This window comes from Scardinius erythrophthalmus (genome assembly GCF_964197995.2).
Source record: "Scardinius erythrophthalmus genome assembly, chromosome: 7".
Lineage (NCBI taxonomy): Eukaryota > Metazoa > Chordata > Actinopteri > Cypriniformes > Leuciscidae > Scardinius > Scardinius erythrophthalmus.
In genome coordinates, this window is record NC_138227.1 from 26,357,699 (window position 1) to 26,375,065 (window position 17,367).

Consider the following 17,367-nt stretch of genomic DNA (forward strand, 5'->3'; position numbering starts at 1 on the left):
GCCCCACGTCCGCTGGTTCCCTTCAGTTACTCAGCGCCTCCTCTGTTTACTTCACTTTGCTGCGCAGATCCGCCTCAGGTATTTCGGTCTCTAGCTCTGCCTAGGCACATGGATCCCCTGCCCCCGCTTCCAGCCGCCGAGCCCGTCACTCCACCTCGACTCGTCAACCAGTCGGCTCCACCTTGGCTCCTCCCTCCCTTTGACTCCACCATGGTCAGTTGCCGCTCTGCCTGTGCCATGGACTTCTGGGCCTTAAACTGTGCTTCATCCCTTCAATCCTTCGGCTCCATTAAACTCCGCTTTCCCTCCATCTCTGCCTTGGTCCTCTGGCACCTCCTCGGACACTCATCGCTGCTGCTCCAGGTCCAGCGGTGTTGTCCAGTCTCATCAGCTCTTCGGCTCCATCTGGGTCTCCACCTTGGGTCCGCCTGCCAAATCTCTACCATAGCTGCTCCCTCCCTCGACTCTGCCATGGGTCTTCGCCCTAGCTGTGCTCTGGGTTAGAAGTTCCAACCTGGCTCTTCCTGCTCTCGTCACCTCCCTGGCTCCTCCCACCATCATTGCTGCCTTGGTTTCGCCCGCCATCATCTACTATTGTACCCTACCTGGTGCCCCCCCACCCCTCTTAGTTGGACTCTTATTGGTGCAAGGACGTGCCTTTTGGGAGGGGGAGCTACTGTAACAATCTTAGTCTGTTTAGTTTCATTGCATTTGGTTTTGTTTTCATTGTGGACTCTGTCACGATCAGACTGAGTTCTCTTTGCTACTTCCCTTAGTTACTGATTACCTTTTCCTGTTGTTCATTTAGTTACCTTATTATCTTTGTAAAATTAAGCCCTCAGTTTCTTCTGTTGATTGTTACGTGTCGTATTAGTATTAGATGATTGTCTTTTGTTATTAACCCATAATCTGATTTTCTCAAACGTGTTCCTTTTGGATTTATTAAAGTCTGTTTTATGTATTAAAATATAAAACATATCTAACAGTTATTGTAATAATATTTTTAAACAATTAAATACCATCTTGGTAGGCATAAGAGACTTCTTTCAAAAACATAAAAAAATATTTCTGACCCCAAACTTTTAAATGTTAGTGTATACATTTTGAAAATACATGAATAATGCATCAAAATGTGCTCAGATTAGCAAATATACCGAAGTCTCCAATCAAAAGTAATAGATCTCATTATGAATTCAAATGTTTCTTATGGATTTCATCCAGTTTTAGGAAAAACATCTCCTCCTCCATGAAAGACCAAAACCTGACCATTAAACTTTTCCTTTGGGATGATATATTGATGCCTAGCATAGAAAGTTTTATACCATGGTATGTACTTCAAAGACTATGGTACATGTACAAAAAACATTGCAATAGCATATTTTTTTGTAAATATTTATATCTCTGGATATCATCTTCCCTTGCACACTTCAAACTGCTTTTATGAGCTTTTTATCATTTATCTTGGTGAGTTTCAAGACTTTGCCTTCATGTATGTGGGTACCAACACTCACAAACAAATGCACACACACACACAAACATTTAGCCTTTAACAAGTTTAGCAACCACTTAACATATCTAACAGGTTGCAAGCCCCCATGAGTCCAGTTTGTTGGCCAACAAATCCTGAGCAGCAGTGGCTGGTTATTAGAGCCCTCGGTGGGGAGCTGCACAAGAAAAAAGGGCCGGGACTCAGAGACAGCTGGGCCGGGGGCAGAGGGGTTAGACGCCCAGGTATCTCCACCTGTACCATCATCACCGGCCCTGAGAGAAGGCAATTAATTCTCCAACTGCTGAAAGAGGGAGGGAGAGAGTGGTGTCTATGGTAGTGGGGGGTCAGATGGTGTGTGTGTGTGTGAATGGAAAGAGGATGAATTATTATATTTGAGTGTTTAGAGAAGTGCATATCAATGCATATCAGTTCTGTATAAATTTAAGGGACTTGGGATGTGTCTGAATGAGCCAGAACAGGTTGTGTGTGTTGTGCGAAAGTCTTTTGATTTCTTAAGCCCCCTGACCCTCCTCTTCACTCCCACTGTCTGCGCTGTGTCAGTAGGGGTCATACACACCCACACACACTTTTTGCTCCTATACATGCTCCTCTTATACATTGACATTAATTTGGCTGATACTTTTATCCAAAATGATATGGAAATGAAACAACCATCATGGAATCAATACAAACTTCCATCATTGCTTTAAAAAGTGCTGACTATTTTAAACATCATTTTGCTTTTGTAAGTACAATTGATATGCATGTTTTTAAAGGACAAGTTCGGTATTTTACACTTAAAGCCCTGTTTACAGATCGTTTCTGATGAAATAGAATGGTTAAGATTAAAATTTGGACACATGCTGCTGTCCCGAGAATTTTAGGTTTCTTTCGCTTTCCCCAAAACCTCTAGAATGGGTGTATAGGTGCACTGGAACAATACTTCATAAAACGCATTAAACTTTCGTTTACAAAGACGTGAAACTCACCGAGTGGTCAGGGGTGTTCACTGATATGCTCACACAAAAATCGCTGCAAAAGATGCTTTCCAACAGGTTTTATCGTAGTTTTTGTCCAACTCCATTGACTTGTATTGAATGTGTTGTGTGAGGTACGGTATTACTCCGCCGCTTCTTCTTCTGCTTCTTCGTCTGTATATTCAATGAAATGCCAGTGGTTTGCTTGCAATTGGCAAAGGTGCATTATCGCCACCAACTGGGCTGGAGTGTCTATTATTCAAGCTCTCAACGGAAGAATCTACGGGTGTGAGACGTTTGGAAAAATAGGTCCACAGTTTTACAACGAATGGTAAAACACCTGTTGGAAAGCATCTTTTGCAGCGATTTTTGTGTGAGCATATCAGTGAACACCCCTGACCACTCGGTGAGTTTCAGGTCTTTGTAAACCAAAGTTTAATGCGTTTTATGAAGTATTGTTCCAGTGCACCTATACACCCATTCTAGAGGTTTTGGGGAAAAGGAAAGAAACCTAAAATTCTCGGGACAGCAGCATGTGTCCAAATTTTAATCTTAACCGTTCTATTTCATCAGAAACGATCTGTAAACAGGTTTTTAAGTGTAAAATACCGAACTTACCCTTTAATTAAACCATATTAGTTGACAGATTGTTCACCACAGGACCATTTAAAATAAAGAAGTGAATGTAAAAAAATAAGTTTTAAGAATGATTCAGAAGCTAGTTTGTGAGTTGTAATTTTTTATTGCGAAATTTTTATCGCAATATTTTGATTATCAGAAAATGGTTTTTTTTATAATATATAATAATAATTTGTCTTATACTAATTTTTTTTTATAGTAATATAGTAATCATTTGTCTTATTGAATGCTTCATATGCTTTTCATAAGCCTGATTCACTCACTAACAAAACAAAAGCATTTCTCTTTCATTCAATGCTTTGGCATAATTGATATTTAGCTCATCAGACATAATTCATGCTAATGATTCAGTGCTCATTCATCTACAGAAAGAGAGCTGTAAAATCAGACCTGTCAACAGACAGACCGTTAGACCTGCGAAAGAAGTCAGCTCTGCCAGCAGACAGATTGATAAACAGTCAAAGCAGCTGACAGCAAAGGACAGAGGCTGTTTAATAGAGGTAGGAGGAGAATGACAAACTGCCATTCATGTCATAATGAGGCACCTGACAACAGCTCCGCTCTTAATTACCCAAGCTGCCACCTCTGAGTTTAGTTAGCACATAGAGGGGTGCATGAACACACACACCCATTTCACACTCTTCAAGAGCGGGCTTTCTTCAATAGATTCCCGCATATTATACCACACACACTTAAATTAATATATTCTATGGTTTGTGTTCTTTATATGTATTGATGAGTCATGGGTTCATTTAATACATCACAGTGTGTTCATGGATGGGACCTTATCCCTTTATAGGATGTTTTATAACCTCAAAGTGCAGATTATCAAAATGATCATCCATCATGAAGGTTCACTGTACTTACACTAGCATTCTAAAGTTTGGGGTCAGTAAGATTTTTAATGTTTTTGAAAGACTCTTATGCTCAGATCTGAATTTATTTGATTAAAAATAAAGTAATATTGTGAAATATAATTTCAATTTAAAATACTTGATTTTTATTTGAAAATATTTTAAAATGTAATTTATTCCTGTGATGTCAAAGCTGAATTTTCAGCATCATTACTCCAGTCTTCAGTGTCACATGATCCTTCAGAAATCATTCTAATATGCCAATTTGCTGCTCAAGAAACATTTATTATTATAAGCAGTTGCTTAATATTTTTGTGGAAACCTTGATACATTCTTTTTCAGGATTTTTTAATGAATAGGAAAATTCAAAGAACTGTATTCACTTGAAATATAAATCTTTTGTGACATTCTAAAAGTGTTTACTGTCCCTTTTGATCAATTCAGCGTGTCCTTGCTGAAAAAAAGTCATCTTTAAAAAAAAAAAAAAAAAAAACAGAAGTTGATTGCTCAATATGTTTACAGGTTATGACAGACTTTGTTTAAAAAAATTCTAAAAGTTCTAACATCAATATTTGTGATCAGAGCATGCTATTTTACAATTACATACCCTGTTACTCACATATAAAATGAATGCACAGTTCTGGAGAACTATTTACTTCATTTAAGTTCACCCCAACTGTTACTGGGTTTCTATATCTCTGGTATCAGGTGAGAGGACTAGGAAAGAAAGACAGAGAGTGTGAGTGAGCCTGGACAGAGGTTTCAGGTGAAATGACCTGTTTAATTGGCAGTTATAGTGTCCTGGATTAAACACTATCACCATATCCGTCCTCTCCTATACCTCCGCCTCTCAACTCCTTTCTACAGGCAAGCAAAGCGGCCTCCGAAACCTATACAAAGTCATTCTAAAACCCTGCAATTAGTGCCAAGAGGCCTCATACATCCAAATGGCATACCATAGACTTCATAAAGACTATAGAGAATAAACCTAACCCAAAGCACTACTCCTAAAAGAAAACAGGTTACTCTTTATTTTACAGTACGCACACTTACAGTGTCCTTAACCAAGAGAGTACATGGGTAATATAAGGTAACTGCATGGGTTAAGGTTAAGTTTAGGTGTACTGTAGGTTCAGGGTTAGTACCTAGTTATTACCCAGTTATTGTAATTGCTATAGCAATACTTACATTTGTATGTACATTATGTCGTATGAAATATATATATACATTTTTATTTATTATGCACGTCCCTGGATGTCCCAAAAGGAAGTTTTGTCAGATTTTGCACATTTAGACTATTTTGTATCCAAATTATATCTACTTTCACACATAGCAGCATGCCCCATATCCATCCCCACCACATTACACCTGTAAAAGTCCTTATCAATAGTTAAATGTGTTTTTAAAAAATGCAATTACCCAAATAAACACTGCATTCAAAGACATTTTGCAACCCGATTACTATAATTTATAACTGAAAGAAGACCTCAGATTTACAGCACAGTGTTCACTGCTGGAGAAATCTGGTCAAAATGACAGAAGGGGATTATTGATGTTGGTTAATGCCCTCTGTACATTTAGTGGGTCTAGCAAGATAAGGTTTCACCCTAAAGTCAATCTGTGTAATTGAAATCAGTCAAAATATAACAAAGAAGAATGCTTTTCACTATCAAAGATGCAATCGATTACAAAGACAACTGAAATTGACTCATTGTTACTGTTATGTTAAAGGGATAGTTCACCCAAAAATGAAAATTCTGTCATCATTTACTCTCCCTCAAGTTGTTCCAAACCTGTATGATTTCCTTTCTTCTGCTGAACACAAAAGAAGATATTTTAAAGAAGGTTGGTTATTAAACAGTTGCTGGTCCCCATTGACATCCATAGTATTTTTCCTACTATGGAAGTCAATGGGGTCCATCAGTCGTTTGGTTACCGACTTTCTTCAAAATATCTTCTTTTGTGTTCAGCAGAAGAAAGAAAGTCATACAGGTTTGGAAAAACTTGAGGGAGAGTAAATGATGACAGAATTTTCATTTTTGGGTGAACTATCCCTTTAAATGAGTTTTTCCATCTTATTAAACAAAATGTTAACATTTTAGGAGAAATATTTGCCATTAAAATGAACACGTGCACTAATCACTTTTAAGTTCAAAATGTTTTGTCAACATGTCATAATGTTCTGCTCATCATTATTACTAATGCCTTGAAAAAGACATTTGATATCTGCATTCTGACATACTGTGATATATAACATAACATGTAAAAATGCACTTGAAAAATCAATTCCAGGATGCAAACATCACCCATTAATTAAGTTAATTTCTGACATCTGACATGTATAAAGTTAATATTTGGGCTATTTATTTCCATTTGATTAGGCTTATCTCAGAGTATCATCAGACACCATTCTAGACATAGCTGTATTTGTTCATGTCTTCCAAATGAAGTGCAAAGTACAAAAAGCCAAGTGAGTATTAAAATTATAATCTTTCAGTTCTTTGGAGAAAAAAAAAAAGCAGACTGACAGAAATGCACAAAAGCATGTTAATGTGTCACTCTGTGGTATGCACCTTTCATTTAACTCTGAGAGGGGGTCATGAGCATGTCCCTTTGCTCGTTTGGTTAAATTAATTCATCATGCTTCTAAACTATCAGTTGAGCAATTATACATTAACCCACTGGACAGCGCACAGCACCCAGATGCGCAGAGGAACCATCTACCTCTCCATCCTAAAGCAATAAAACCTTGTGGGTGTTGCATTAAATACTACAATCTCCTCTTAAGGTGAACAAATCACGCGCATTGCCTTCTGCTCGAGCACTCGCTCATTGCGCATCTGCGATCCAACAGTAAAAGTGTCACGTCACTAATCTGACAGCTTCGCACCGAATCAGGTTTGCTGCTGCGCTCTGGAGAGCCGCGCTTGAGCGAGCGTCAAAGCAATTTGAATGAAGTTTAGCGCTCTTGCTTCTCTAGGTCTTTGGAGAGCTCGCACTTACCCGTGTCACCCTACTCCAAGAATTGGTAAGTGTTTCTCTAAATGTTCTGATTATTAGGTATCTAAATGTTTCTATCACCTGTTATTTTAAAACATTTTATTACTCGAGAATCCTCATGGCGAGCTGGCTTTACGCGCACCTGTCAGTTGGTGTTTTATCAGGTCTCCGAGTGCCATGTGCATATATCTGGATGTTTAGATGTGATTGATACATTGACAGTTATTAAACATGCACACAAAAGCAAAGCCAACGCCAACGATGAAGCAATAGAAGGAGAGTAGCTTAGTTTGTTGCAGTGAGCGCAACACGTGGGTAGGCTACTGTGAGGGCATAACACAGAATGATTGCCAATTTCAATAAATAATTGAATGATGACGCAGAAGATGGAGAGTATTGTTCCATGTTAGTTGGGGTTTTTGCCTCATTTTTGCAGAAAAGTTGCACGTATTTTCTTGACAGAATATAGGCTATTGCCTATATTTGCGCATGGAACTGCAGGTTGTAAATTTTGCACCACTTAGCAGGCTGAAAGGTATAGTGCAAAAACAAGTAATCTATATTATGCATTTAACCTATATATAGCCTGTCTCAAACACTATTTTAGTAAAAGTTAGATTACAAGTTACAGAGCGCAACAAAACAGAAGTTACGTTGGACTGAGTAAGCATAACTCGAGCGCTTTCCGTTAGGAACCGTATGGAACACATTACAAAAGAAAAATACTGTCACTGTTTATCACTTGGGACACATTTTATATAAGATTTTATACAAGGGGATGCTGAATAGCTGAATTATCATATTCATTAGCTACCCTGTCTATTTGTAAAGTAGACGCGACATGATTAAATATGCAATTATTTCTCATTCAAAATAATAATGAGATTAAATAATTAAATAATTGTCGCCTCACACTGTTATGATGGATTTTTTTAGAGCACCATGCTGTCCTGCCAAGATCTGAGCTTTGCAGGAGGCCAGCGCTACGAGTACCCCGCCTCGACGTCAGCTGATGGTAGTGTTGACGTTTCCACAGCGACGCTCGTCTCCCTCTGGGACGCCGGTCCCCTGGACAACGCTGCCCGCCAGCACGAGCCGCCGCGGCGGGGTAAGTCCTGCAATATGCCGGGATCAGCGGCGCGAGAGGCTTCCCGCCTTGGCAAACTGGAATTTTTCCATCTTGTACTTTTTTTTTCTTTCTCCTTTTTTTTCCCCGTGTTTTGTTAGAGTAGCAATGGACTGTGGAGTGTCTGGCCACCTTCAAATTGTTAGTTCTTTTGGGCTCTTTCTTTTGTTTTCAAAGTAGCCTATTTATTTCATTGATGTTTTTCTTTTCTTTTCACTTTTCAGCTTGCAATTATCCCTAGACCATTACTAATCAGGATGATGACCTTTATTTCAAATGTTCCATTTGTTTTAGATTCACTGCCTGTGTCTGAGCATATGGGACATCAACCCACCTGGCCAGATCAGCTGTCACCTCAACTTCAACGAAACAAGCAGGTACTTAAAAAGATGATCATATCCTAATTACTTTGCCGAAGCTGCTGGCATATTGTTAATGATTGTGAAATCATTTGTCCCATAAAGCTCCAAGACACCCTAATGCAAAGAGAAGAAGAGCTGGCCAGACTGCAAGAAGAGAACAACAAACTCAAAGAGTTTTTAAACTCATCATATGTGAAGTCTTTGGAGGAAAAAACTAAGGTAAGAAATCTCACATCTTAAAGTAGTTCACTTCAGAAATAAAATTTACTGATCATTTACTCACCCCCATGGCATCCAAGATGTTCATGTCTTTCTTTCTTCAATCGAAAATAAATGAAGGTTTTCTCCATATAGTGGACTTCAACGGGAACCAACGGGTTGAAAGCCCAAATTGAAGTTTCAATGCAGCTTCAAAGGGCTCTACACGATCCCATAGAAGAATAGGAGTCTTATCTAGCGAAACGATTGGTCATTTAAAAAAAAAAATGTCCCTTTGCTCGTTTGGTTAAATTAATTCATCATGCTTCTAAACTATCAGTTGAGCAATTATACATTAACCCACTGGACATTTTGAAGTAGGAGGAGAAAATGAGATTGAGTTTTTTCACTCTACCCTACATTTTCCACCTACATCAGGTTACCGCCTGACCTTTCCAACGTGATTACCGTAATGCGTGAAGTCGTGGACGTGCAAGACGAGCATTTGTGGTTAATAAGCATATATATATATATTAGGGCTGTCAAAAGATTAATCGCGATTAATCGCATCCAAAATAAAAGTTTGTGTTTAAATAATATATGTGTGTGTACTGTGTATAATTAAATTTGAATATATAAATACACACACATGCTTGTATATATTTAAGAATGAGTAATTTATATATAAAAAAATTATAGTTCCCTTACGAGAACGTTCTCTCGTACTGCGTTGCAAACGCTATGGAAAAACTCCTTTTCTCGAGAATATTGAAGCCTTTATTTTAAAACGCATTTGCTACAGCACAGGCGAGAGCATCAGACCCACGTGAGTGAGCTGATAGGCTGTGCTGTGGGCAACTGCACGAACCAATGGCGGATAGACAGAAGCGCGCGAGCCAATCAGGGCGCTTGGCGCTCTGTCACTGTCAAGCGCGCGAAACTACACGTGACCATAACATATAAATACAGATAGAATCCGCCATTTGACAGATTTAATCTCCTTCAGCTCGACTCACCTCGTCGCTGATTTTCTCCGGTCGTAAGAAGCCCTCGTCGTGGAAAAGCCGTCCAGCGGAACAGCTTCGCATCCCGGCATCTCGCCAGCTGAGCGTTTCCCTGTGGCATCCGACGAAAAATTATATCCTTTTCATTGCATATTTATCTAAAAGAGCAAACCACACAAAATGCTGGTGCGCGCCCTTTTCAGCGCGAACGCGCTCATCTGCCTCTTCTACGCTCTCCACTGTTGACGGCGCTGAAGAGAAAGGATATGTGTCTCTCCCCCCACTGGAGGAAGCGGTCGCTGCACACTTATGCCCCCCCACTGCAGGTAGTTGGAGGTCTAAGACGGTGCACCCTTCTAAGCCGTGCAGAACTACTTCGGCCATTGCCAGCCGCGCATACGCTGCCGCCGGTCAAGCCGCCTCTGCACTTCACGCCATGGCGACGCTTCAAGCCTTCCAGGCCAAACTTCTCCGTTCCATGGATGAGTCAGGCCCGGACCCAGACACATTTAAAGACCTCAGGAGTGCCACGGATCTGGCACTGAGGGCCACGAAGACCACCGCTCAAGCCCTGGGCCGCAATATGGCCAGCCTAGTGGTAATGGAGCGCCACCTCTGGCTAAACTTAACCGAGATCAGGGACGCGGATAAATCTGCCTTCCTCGACTCACCCGTCACAGCCTCAGGTCTCTTCGGCCCATCTGTCAGCGGCTTCGCCGATCGCTTCACTGAAGCTCAGAAGGCTTCCAGCGCCATGAGACACTTTCTACCAAAGCGCTCCAGCTCAGTCCAACGGCGCCCCAAGAGCACGCCGCGACCTGAGAAAGTGGTGTCCCAGGTCCTCCAGCCCCGCCCAGCGGCTGAGACCAGTAAGCACATGAAGCCAGCGAAACGGTTCCCGTTCCCTAAGCGCCAGGGCCCGCGGCCGAAGCTGACGCTCGATCACGAGCCCAAGAAGCCGTCCTAACCGGCACAAAGAGGGGTCACTGTCCCGCTGCGGCCGGACCAGCCCCAAAAATCGCTCGACTACTGCTCACGGCTCCCTCTTCAGTTCAGGCGGCTGCAGCAGTTCTAAATGCAGTTCATGGGCCCGTCACATGTCACGCACCCCTGCAAACAAACGCTGTTTTAACAGCGACCCACACAAAGCACAAATCGAGCATAATTTCTCACATGCATACATGTCAGTCCGAGCCCCCCACTCTGGGTGTTCCAGATATGATAATGCCTCTAGCTCTGCGGGCTCTAGCTTGGCAAGCTATCCCCGGAGTTTCAGTATGGGTGATGAACATCATAAAGCATGGTTACTCGCTTCAGTTCGCCCGCAGACCACCGCGTTTTCGCGCGGTTATACAAACCACGGTAAGGGGCACATTGAGTCATGTCCTCCGCACCGAAGTGTTAAGTCTGCTGGCGAAAGGGGCCATCGAGAAGATCCCCCCTTCTCTGAGCGAGTCAGGTTTTTACAGCCGATACTTTCTTGTTCCAAAGAAAGACGGCGGCCTGAGACCCATTTTAGATCTCAGACATCTGAACAAGGCTCTCATGTCACGGCCGTTCAGAATGCTCACGACCAGACATATCCTGGCGCAGATTCGCCCAGGCGACTGGTTTTTCTCAGTAGATCTGAAAGACGCTTACTTTCACATTCAAGTGAACCCCCACCACAGGCCATTCTTGAGATTCGCCTTCGAGGGGCAGACATACCAGTACACAGTTCTTCCATTTGGACTGGCACTAGCGCCTCGTACATTCACGAAGTGCATGGATGCAGCTCTCTCCCCCCTGAGACAGCGGGGAATGCGCATCCTAAACTACCTCGACGACTGGCTCATACTGACCCAGTCAGAGGCGGAGTCACATACTCACAAAGCCTGGCTCCTCAGCCATCTAGAATGTCTAGGGCTCAGGGTCAATGTTGCAAAGAGTGTTCTGTTGCCCAGCCAACGTATCACGTTCCTGGGAACAGTTCTCGACTCCGTACTTATGAGAGCATGGCCCACACCGGCCCGTGCTCTAACGATTCAGCAGCTCACGGCATCGTTCATAGAGGGCTCTCTTGTACCCCTCAGAACGTTTCAGAGGATCCTTGGCCTGATGGCCTCTGCATCATCAGTACTCCAACTAGGCCTACTGCGTATGCGTCCTCTTCAGCTGTGGCTGGCTCCTCTGGTGCCACCCCACGCCTGGCATTCAGGCCACTTGATTATCAAGGTGGACCAGCGCTGTGTTCAAGCCCTGGCCCCTTGGAAAAACGCCAGCTGGTACCAGCAGGGCGTAAGCATGGGGGTAGTTTCAGAGAGGAGGATGATTTCAACAGACGCCTCCAACTCCGGTTGGGGAGCTCTGTACGAGGGCAGGCCTGCCTCCGGCCTCTGGTCGAGCTCGGAGAAACGCCTACACATAAACTGCCTCGAAATGAGAGCAGTTTTTCTAGCCCTAAAAACATTCCTCCCATACCTGGCGGGACACCACGTGTTGGTACGGACGGACAACATGTCGGTGGTCTCTTACATAAATTGCCAGGGCGGCCTCAGGTCCCGCAACCTGTTTGCCATAGCCTCACAGCTCTTGCTATGGGCTCACACCAATCTGCGCTCGCTCAGGGCAGCTCACGTGCCAGGCACGTTGAATACAGGAGCAGACATGCTCTCTCGGGGCAGAGTTCCCCCAGGGGAATGGTCTCTCCACCCTCAGACAGTTCTCCTACTCTGGGAGGTCTTCGGGAAGGCAGAAGTAGATCTTTTCGCCTCAAAAGACAACTGTCAATGCCCAATCTTTTTCTCAAAGAGCAGGGATGCGTTGGCCCACGACTGGCCCAACCTTCCTCTCTATGCGTTCCCCCCGGTCTCGATGCTCCCTCAGGTCATCGAACGGATCAGGAACACGAAGAGCGCAGTGCTATTAGTAGCTCCTCTCTGGCGGACCCAGGTTTGGTTCCCAGAGTTGATGCAGCTGTCTGTAGCAGACCCGTGGCCAATCCCAGTGAGGCGCGACCTCCTGACTCAGGCCAACAGGACAATCTGGCATCCCCGTCCCGACTTATGGGCCCTACATGTATGGCCACTCAACGGGTACCCCAGAACCTCCCAGAGGGCGTCCTGAATACTATAAAGGAAGCTAGAGCTCCGTCTACCAGACGCCTCTATCTCAGTAAATGGTCAGTGTTTTCCAGCTGGTGTTTAGCTCGAGACCTCGACCCATACACTTGTGAAGTACCAAGAGTACTGTCTTTTCTACAGGAGATGTTGGACGCGGGTCGCTCCCCCTCCACTCTCAAAGTGTACGTGGCAGCCATTGCTGCTTTTCACGTATTGGAAGCCGGGGCCTCCTTAGGAAAAAGCGACCTTATGGTTCGCTTCCTCAGGGGCGCCAGGAGGCTTAACCCGCCTCGGCCACCGTCTGTTCCGGCCTGGGACCTCTCCTTGGTCCTGCGGGCTCTTAAGGGACCTCCCTTTGAACCACTTCAGTCAGCTGATCCTAAGTCTCTCTCTCTGAAAACCGCCCTGCTTCTAGCACTGGCGTCAGTAAAGAGAATAGGGGATTTACAGGCGCTGTCTACCAGCGCTTCCTGTCTGGAGTTTGGTCCTAATGACTCCAAGGTCATTCTTAGGCCAAGACATGGATATGTTCCTAAGGTGCTCTCAACTCCGTTCAGAGCCCAGGTTATTTCTCTGTCAGCTCTCCCCTCCTCCGAGGAGGATAGCGATTCTCTCATGCTTTGCCCAGTCAGAGCTTTGAGAATTTATCTGGAGCGTTCGGCCTCTTTCAGACAGTCTGAACATCTCTTTGTGTGTTTCGGGGGCCGATCCAAGGGCCTCCCGGTCACTAAAACCACACTGTCCAGATGGATAGTTGACGCCATTGCCCTGGCTTACACCTCACTGGGCCTCTCTTGTCCCATAGGTGTTAGAGCTCATTCCACGAGAGGTGTTGCCTCTTCGTGGGCTTGGTCAAGTGGTATTCCCATTGAAGACATTTGTGCGGCGGCCGGCTGGTCCGCTCCGTCCACATTTGTGAGATTCTATAATCTGGATGTCCCTGCTCTGCAGACATGCGTTCTTTCTGTCTAGACTCTGGCTCTGTGGATCCAGACTAGTTTTGAACCATGGTCACTTGGGTATTCCCATCTATAGCATATGTGCGGCGGCCGGATATCCGCTCCGTCCACATTGTTGAATTATAGCTTTAATGCCCTTGCTTGTAGCTACAGTTCTTCTGTCTAGACACTGGCTCTGTGACCCAGTCTAGTTGATATTGAACACACGGTTTTCACTTTGTGGGCTAAGTGACTGGCTCTGGCCAGATCCGATGAATTATAACTTTAATGTCCCTGCTTTGCAGTTACAGTCTTTTCAGTCTAGACTCTGGCTCTGCTGACCCAGACTAGTTCGATGTTTAACACACGGTTATCACCTTGTGGACTAAGTGACTGGCTTTGGCCAGTCTTTATTACGGATAATTGATGGGCCCGATGTTCGGTCTCTTTTTATCCTGGCTATTCTGTACTTCCCGGAACTCTGGTGAGTCAGAGCGGCCAAAAGATTAATAGCACGGCGTTTTAAATGGAAACGTTCCCATAGCGTTTGCAACGCAGTACGAGAGAACGTTCTCGTAAGGGAACGTACTGGTTACTTTCGTAACCTCGGTTCCCTTAGAGATAAGGGAACGAGTACTGCGTTGCCTTGCCGTGCTATTTTTCTTATGGCAGGTTTGTCGCTTCAGTCGATTATACCTGTCAAATGGCGGATTCTATCTGTATTTATATGTTATGGTCACGTGTAGTTTCGCGCGCTTGACAGTGACAGAGCGCCAAGCGCCCTGATTGGCTCGCGCGCTTCTGTCTATCCGCCATTGGTTCGTGCAGTTGCCCACAGCACAGCCTATCAGCTCACTCACGTGGGTCTGATGCTCTCGCCTGTGCTGTAGCAAATGCGTTTTAAAATAAAGGCTTCAATATTCTCGAGAAAAGGAGTTTTCCCATAGCGTTTGCAACGCAGTACTCGTTCCCTTATCTCTAAGGGAACCGAGGTTACGAAAGTAACCAGTACGTTTTATATAATATAAATTATATATAAATATATACAGTATATGTATGCAAATATTTTTTAAATGTATACATGCATGTGTGTGTATTTATATATACAAAATAATTATACACAGCACACACACACATATATTATGTAAACACAAACTTTTATTTTGGATGCGATTAATCGCAATTAATCTTTTGACAGCCCTAATATATATATATGCTTATTAACCACAAATGCTCGTCTTGCACGTCCACGACTTCACGCATTACGGTAATCACGTTGGAAAGGTCAGGCGGTAACCTGATGTAGGTGGAAAATGTAGGGTAGAGTGAAAAAACTCAATCTCATTTTCTCCTCCTACTTCAAAATCGTGCAATACCGTTGTTTTACCTTTTATTTATTTACTTTTTTTGTAAAGGGCGTTTGACTTCTTTGCACTTTAGCTTTGTAAACACTAGGTCGGTACTTCCACCTACATCACGCGTGACCTTTCACAACGTGATTACGGAATGTGTGGCGCATCACAGCTAGTGCAGGACGAGCATTTGTGGTTAAAACGAATGAATATGAATGTTTATTTTTTTAGAAAATGGACGATTGTTTGGCTAGATAAGACTCTTATTCCTCGGCTGGGATTGTGTAGCACTTTGAAGCTGCATTGAAACTGCAATTAGGACCTTCAAACCATTGGTTCCCATTGAAGTCCACTATAATAGAGGAAAATCCTGGAATGTTTTCCTCAAACACTTTAATTTCTTTTCGACTGAAGAAAGACATGAATATCTTGGATGACAGGGGGGTGAGTAAATTATCAGGAAATTTTAATTCTGAAGTGAACTAATCCTTTAACACAGTTCAGGGTTGCCAGGTCTGTACAACAAAACCCGCACAATTGCTAATCAAAACTATCCCAATCACTGGCAAAACTAGCACAATTATGTTCCGGGGGTAACAATTGCTTCAACCTAGGGACTAAAAAAACAACCCAGTACAACAGCGTAAAAGTAGCCCAATTCTGCACTGTCACAGATGGATCTTTACACTAAGGTGATGCGTGTGATTTTTTATTTTTTTTTTCCCATATTGAAATACTTTCTCCTTATCCAAATGAAACAGAGAAGGGTAATCTATAAAACTATGTATACATATATTAATTATAAATTAATCTCTATATTTGATTTATTTCTATCTCAATTATAAAGTGTCCTTAAGCTATGGAAATGCGCTATATAAGGTAAACTATATAAATAAAGCTCAAGCATTTAAAGCGACAAATAATGTGTACAACTGTAATGCTTGTTTATAATATGCTTTGGTGCGGATGCTAAAATAGTTCTAGTTATCTTTATAGTTATGGTTCTTGGTGTGAATGGCCCTTTACTGTCGCTCATGTCAGATCTTTCCTCAAAATATATGTACAATCAACTTCGCTCACATTCGTTTTACCGCTTTCTCCCTTCTTCAAATTGCAGAAACTTCTTTCTAGCCGCAAGGTCCCAGATGGGTCAAGACACCGGAAAAGAACACACGGTGATTTCCAGAACCTGAGCCAGTTGCTTCACAGCGGCGAGGGGAAGCAGACCTGCCGCAATCTCTCTTTGGAGTTTTGCTCTCCAGAAGAGCTGGCGGCCACCCCACCTCTAGACTCATGGATTCTAGAGACTCTCGGTCTGCAAGACGAGAACACCGTCGACCCTGCCCGCAGTTTCAACACCCCTTCTTTCAGCTGTCCACTTCCTACAGAAGATCCTTACAGCATGGCAAATGTTGACATTGGCTTCAGCCCTAATGCAGAGGCACGCTGCGATTACAGCAGCATCATAGACTCATCCAGCAACTGCAGTCTGGACACCTCCAGTGGCTACAGCACCTCCCAGAGCTTGGGTTCAAATTATTCAACTCTTGACCCCTCAGCTCTGTACACCATCACATCTACCGGGTCACTAGTCAGCTCTCCACCAGCGATGACTACCGCTCAACACTTCACACCACCACGAGCTGCCTCCACTCCATATCGGCCCCAAGACATAAGCCCTGGATCATACTACAACACACCAGGCTGTGGTTCCTCCAGTCCATCAGGGGGCGACGGTCAACTTTTCTCCACACCTCGTATGTCACGTAACAGGACAGATGTAGCTTTTAGCATGTCACTAAGTCCACAAAACAGCGTGAAGACGCACAGTTTCTCTCAAGGACAAGCTTTCACACGCAGAGATGCACAAGGGGGGTGGAACTTCACCTGGGTGCCTAAACAATGTTCCTAGAGATATATTTGAGAACTGTGGGAGAACAACAGACATTTTAGCCATTTTTGAGGACTAAGAACGCAATACGCCCCATAATTGCAACAACTCTTCAATTTTACGGGTTATGTTTATATATATAATCATTGTACAGCTTTGTGGTATTGTTTATGTCATTTATGAATTTGTATATAATGTTTTTATTCATTGTGATTGAAAGACTTTGCCTTCGATTTTAGATGCAGGATCATGACTGAATTCATTAAAATCACACACAAAAAAGTCATAATAAAATGTTTTAAATGTTTGTTACTTTCAAATTGTACAAGAAAACATCAAGATTTGGCCCTTAAATTAAGATTGTCACCACCCACCTTGATGTTACAATGCTAACTAATTCACAAACACACATATGTCACTAGCTCTAAGACACCTG

General features: G+C 43.2%; 1 protein-coding gene across 1 annotated transcript; it reads left to right on the top strand.

The window, feature by feature from the left end:
- Positions 1 to 7,901: 7,901 nt before the first annotated feature.
- gmnc (geminin coiled-coil domain containing) lies at positions 7,902 to 16,952 on the top strand (the record flags this gene model as incomplete). The annotated part of the gene is made up of 4 exons (XM_081371628.1): positions 7,902 to 8,067; positions 8,380 to 8,462; positions 8,550 to 8,666; positions 16,158 to 16,952. The coding sequence occupies 4 exons, from the start codon at positions 7,902 to 7,904 to the stop codon at positions 16,950 to 16,952; spliced, it is 1,161 nt and encodes a 386-aa protein (XP_081227754.1).
- Positions 16,953 to 17,367: the final 415 nt, after the last annotated feature.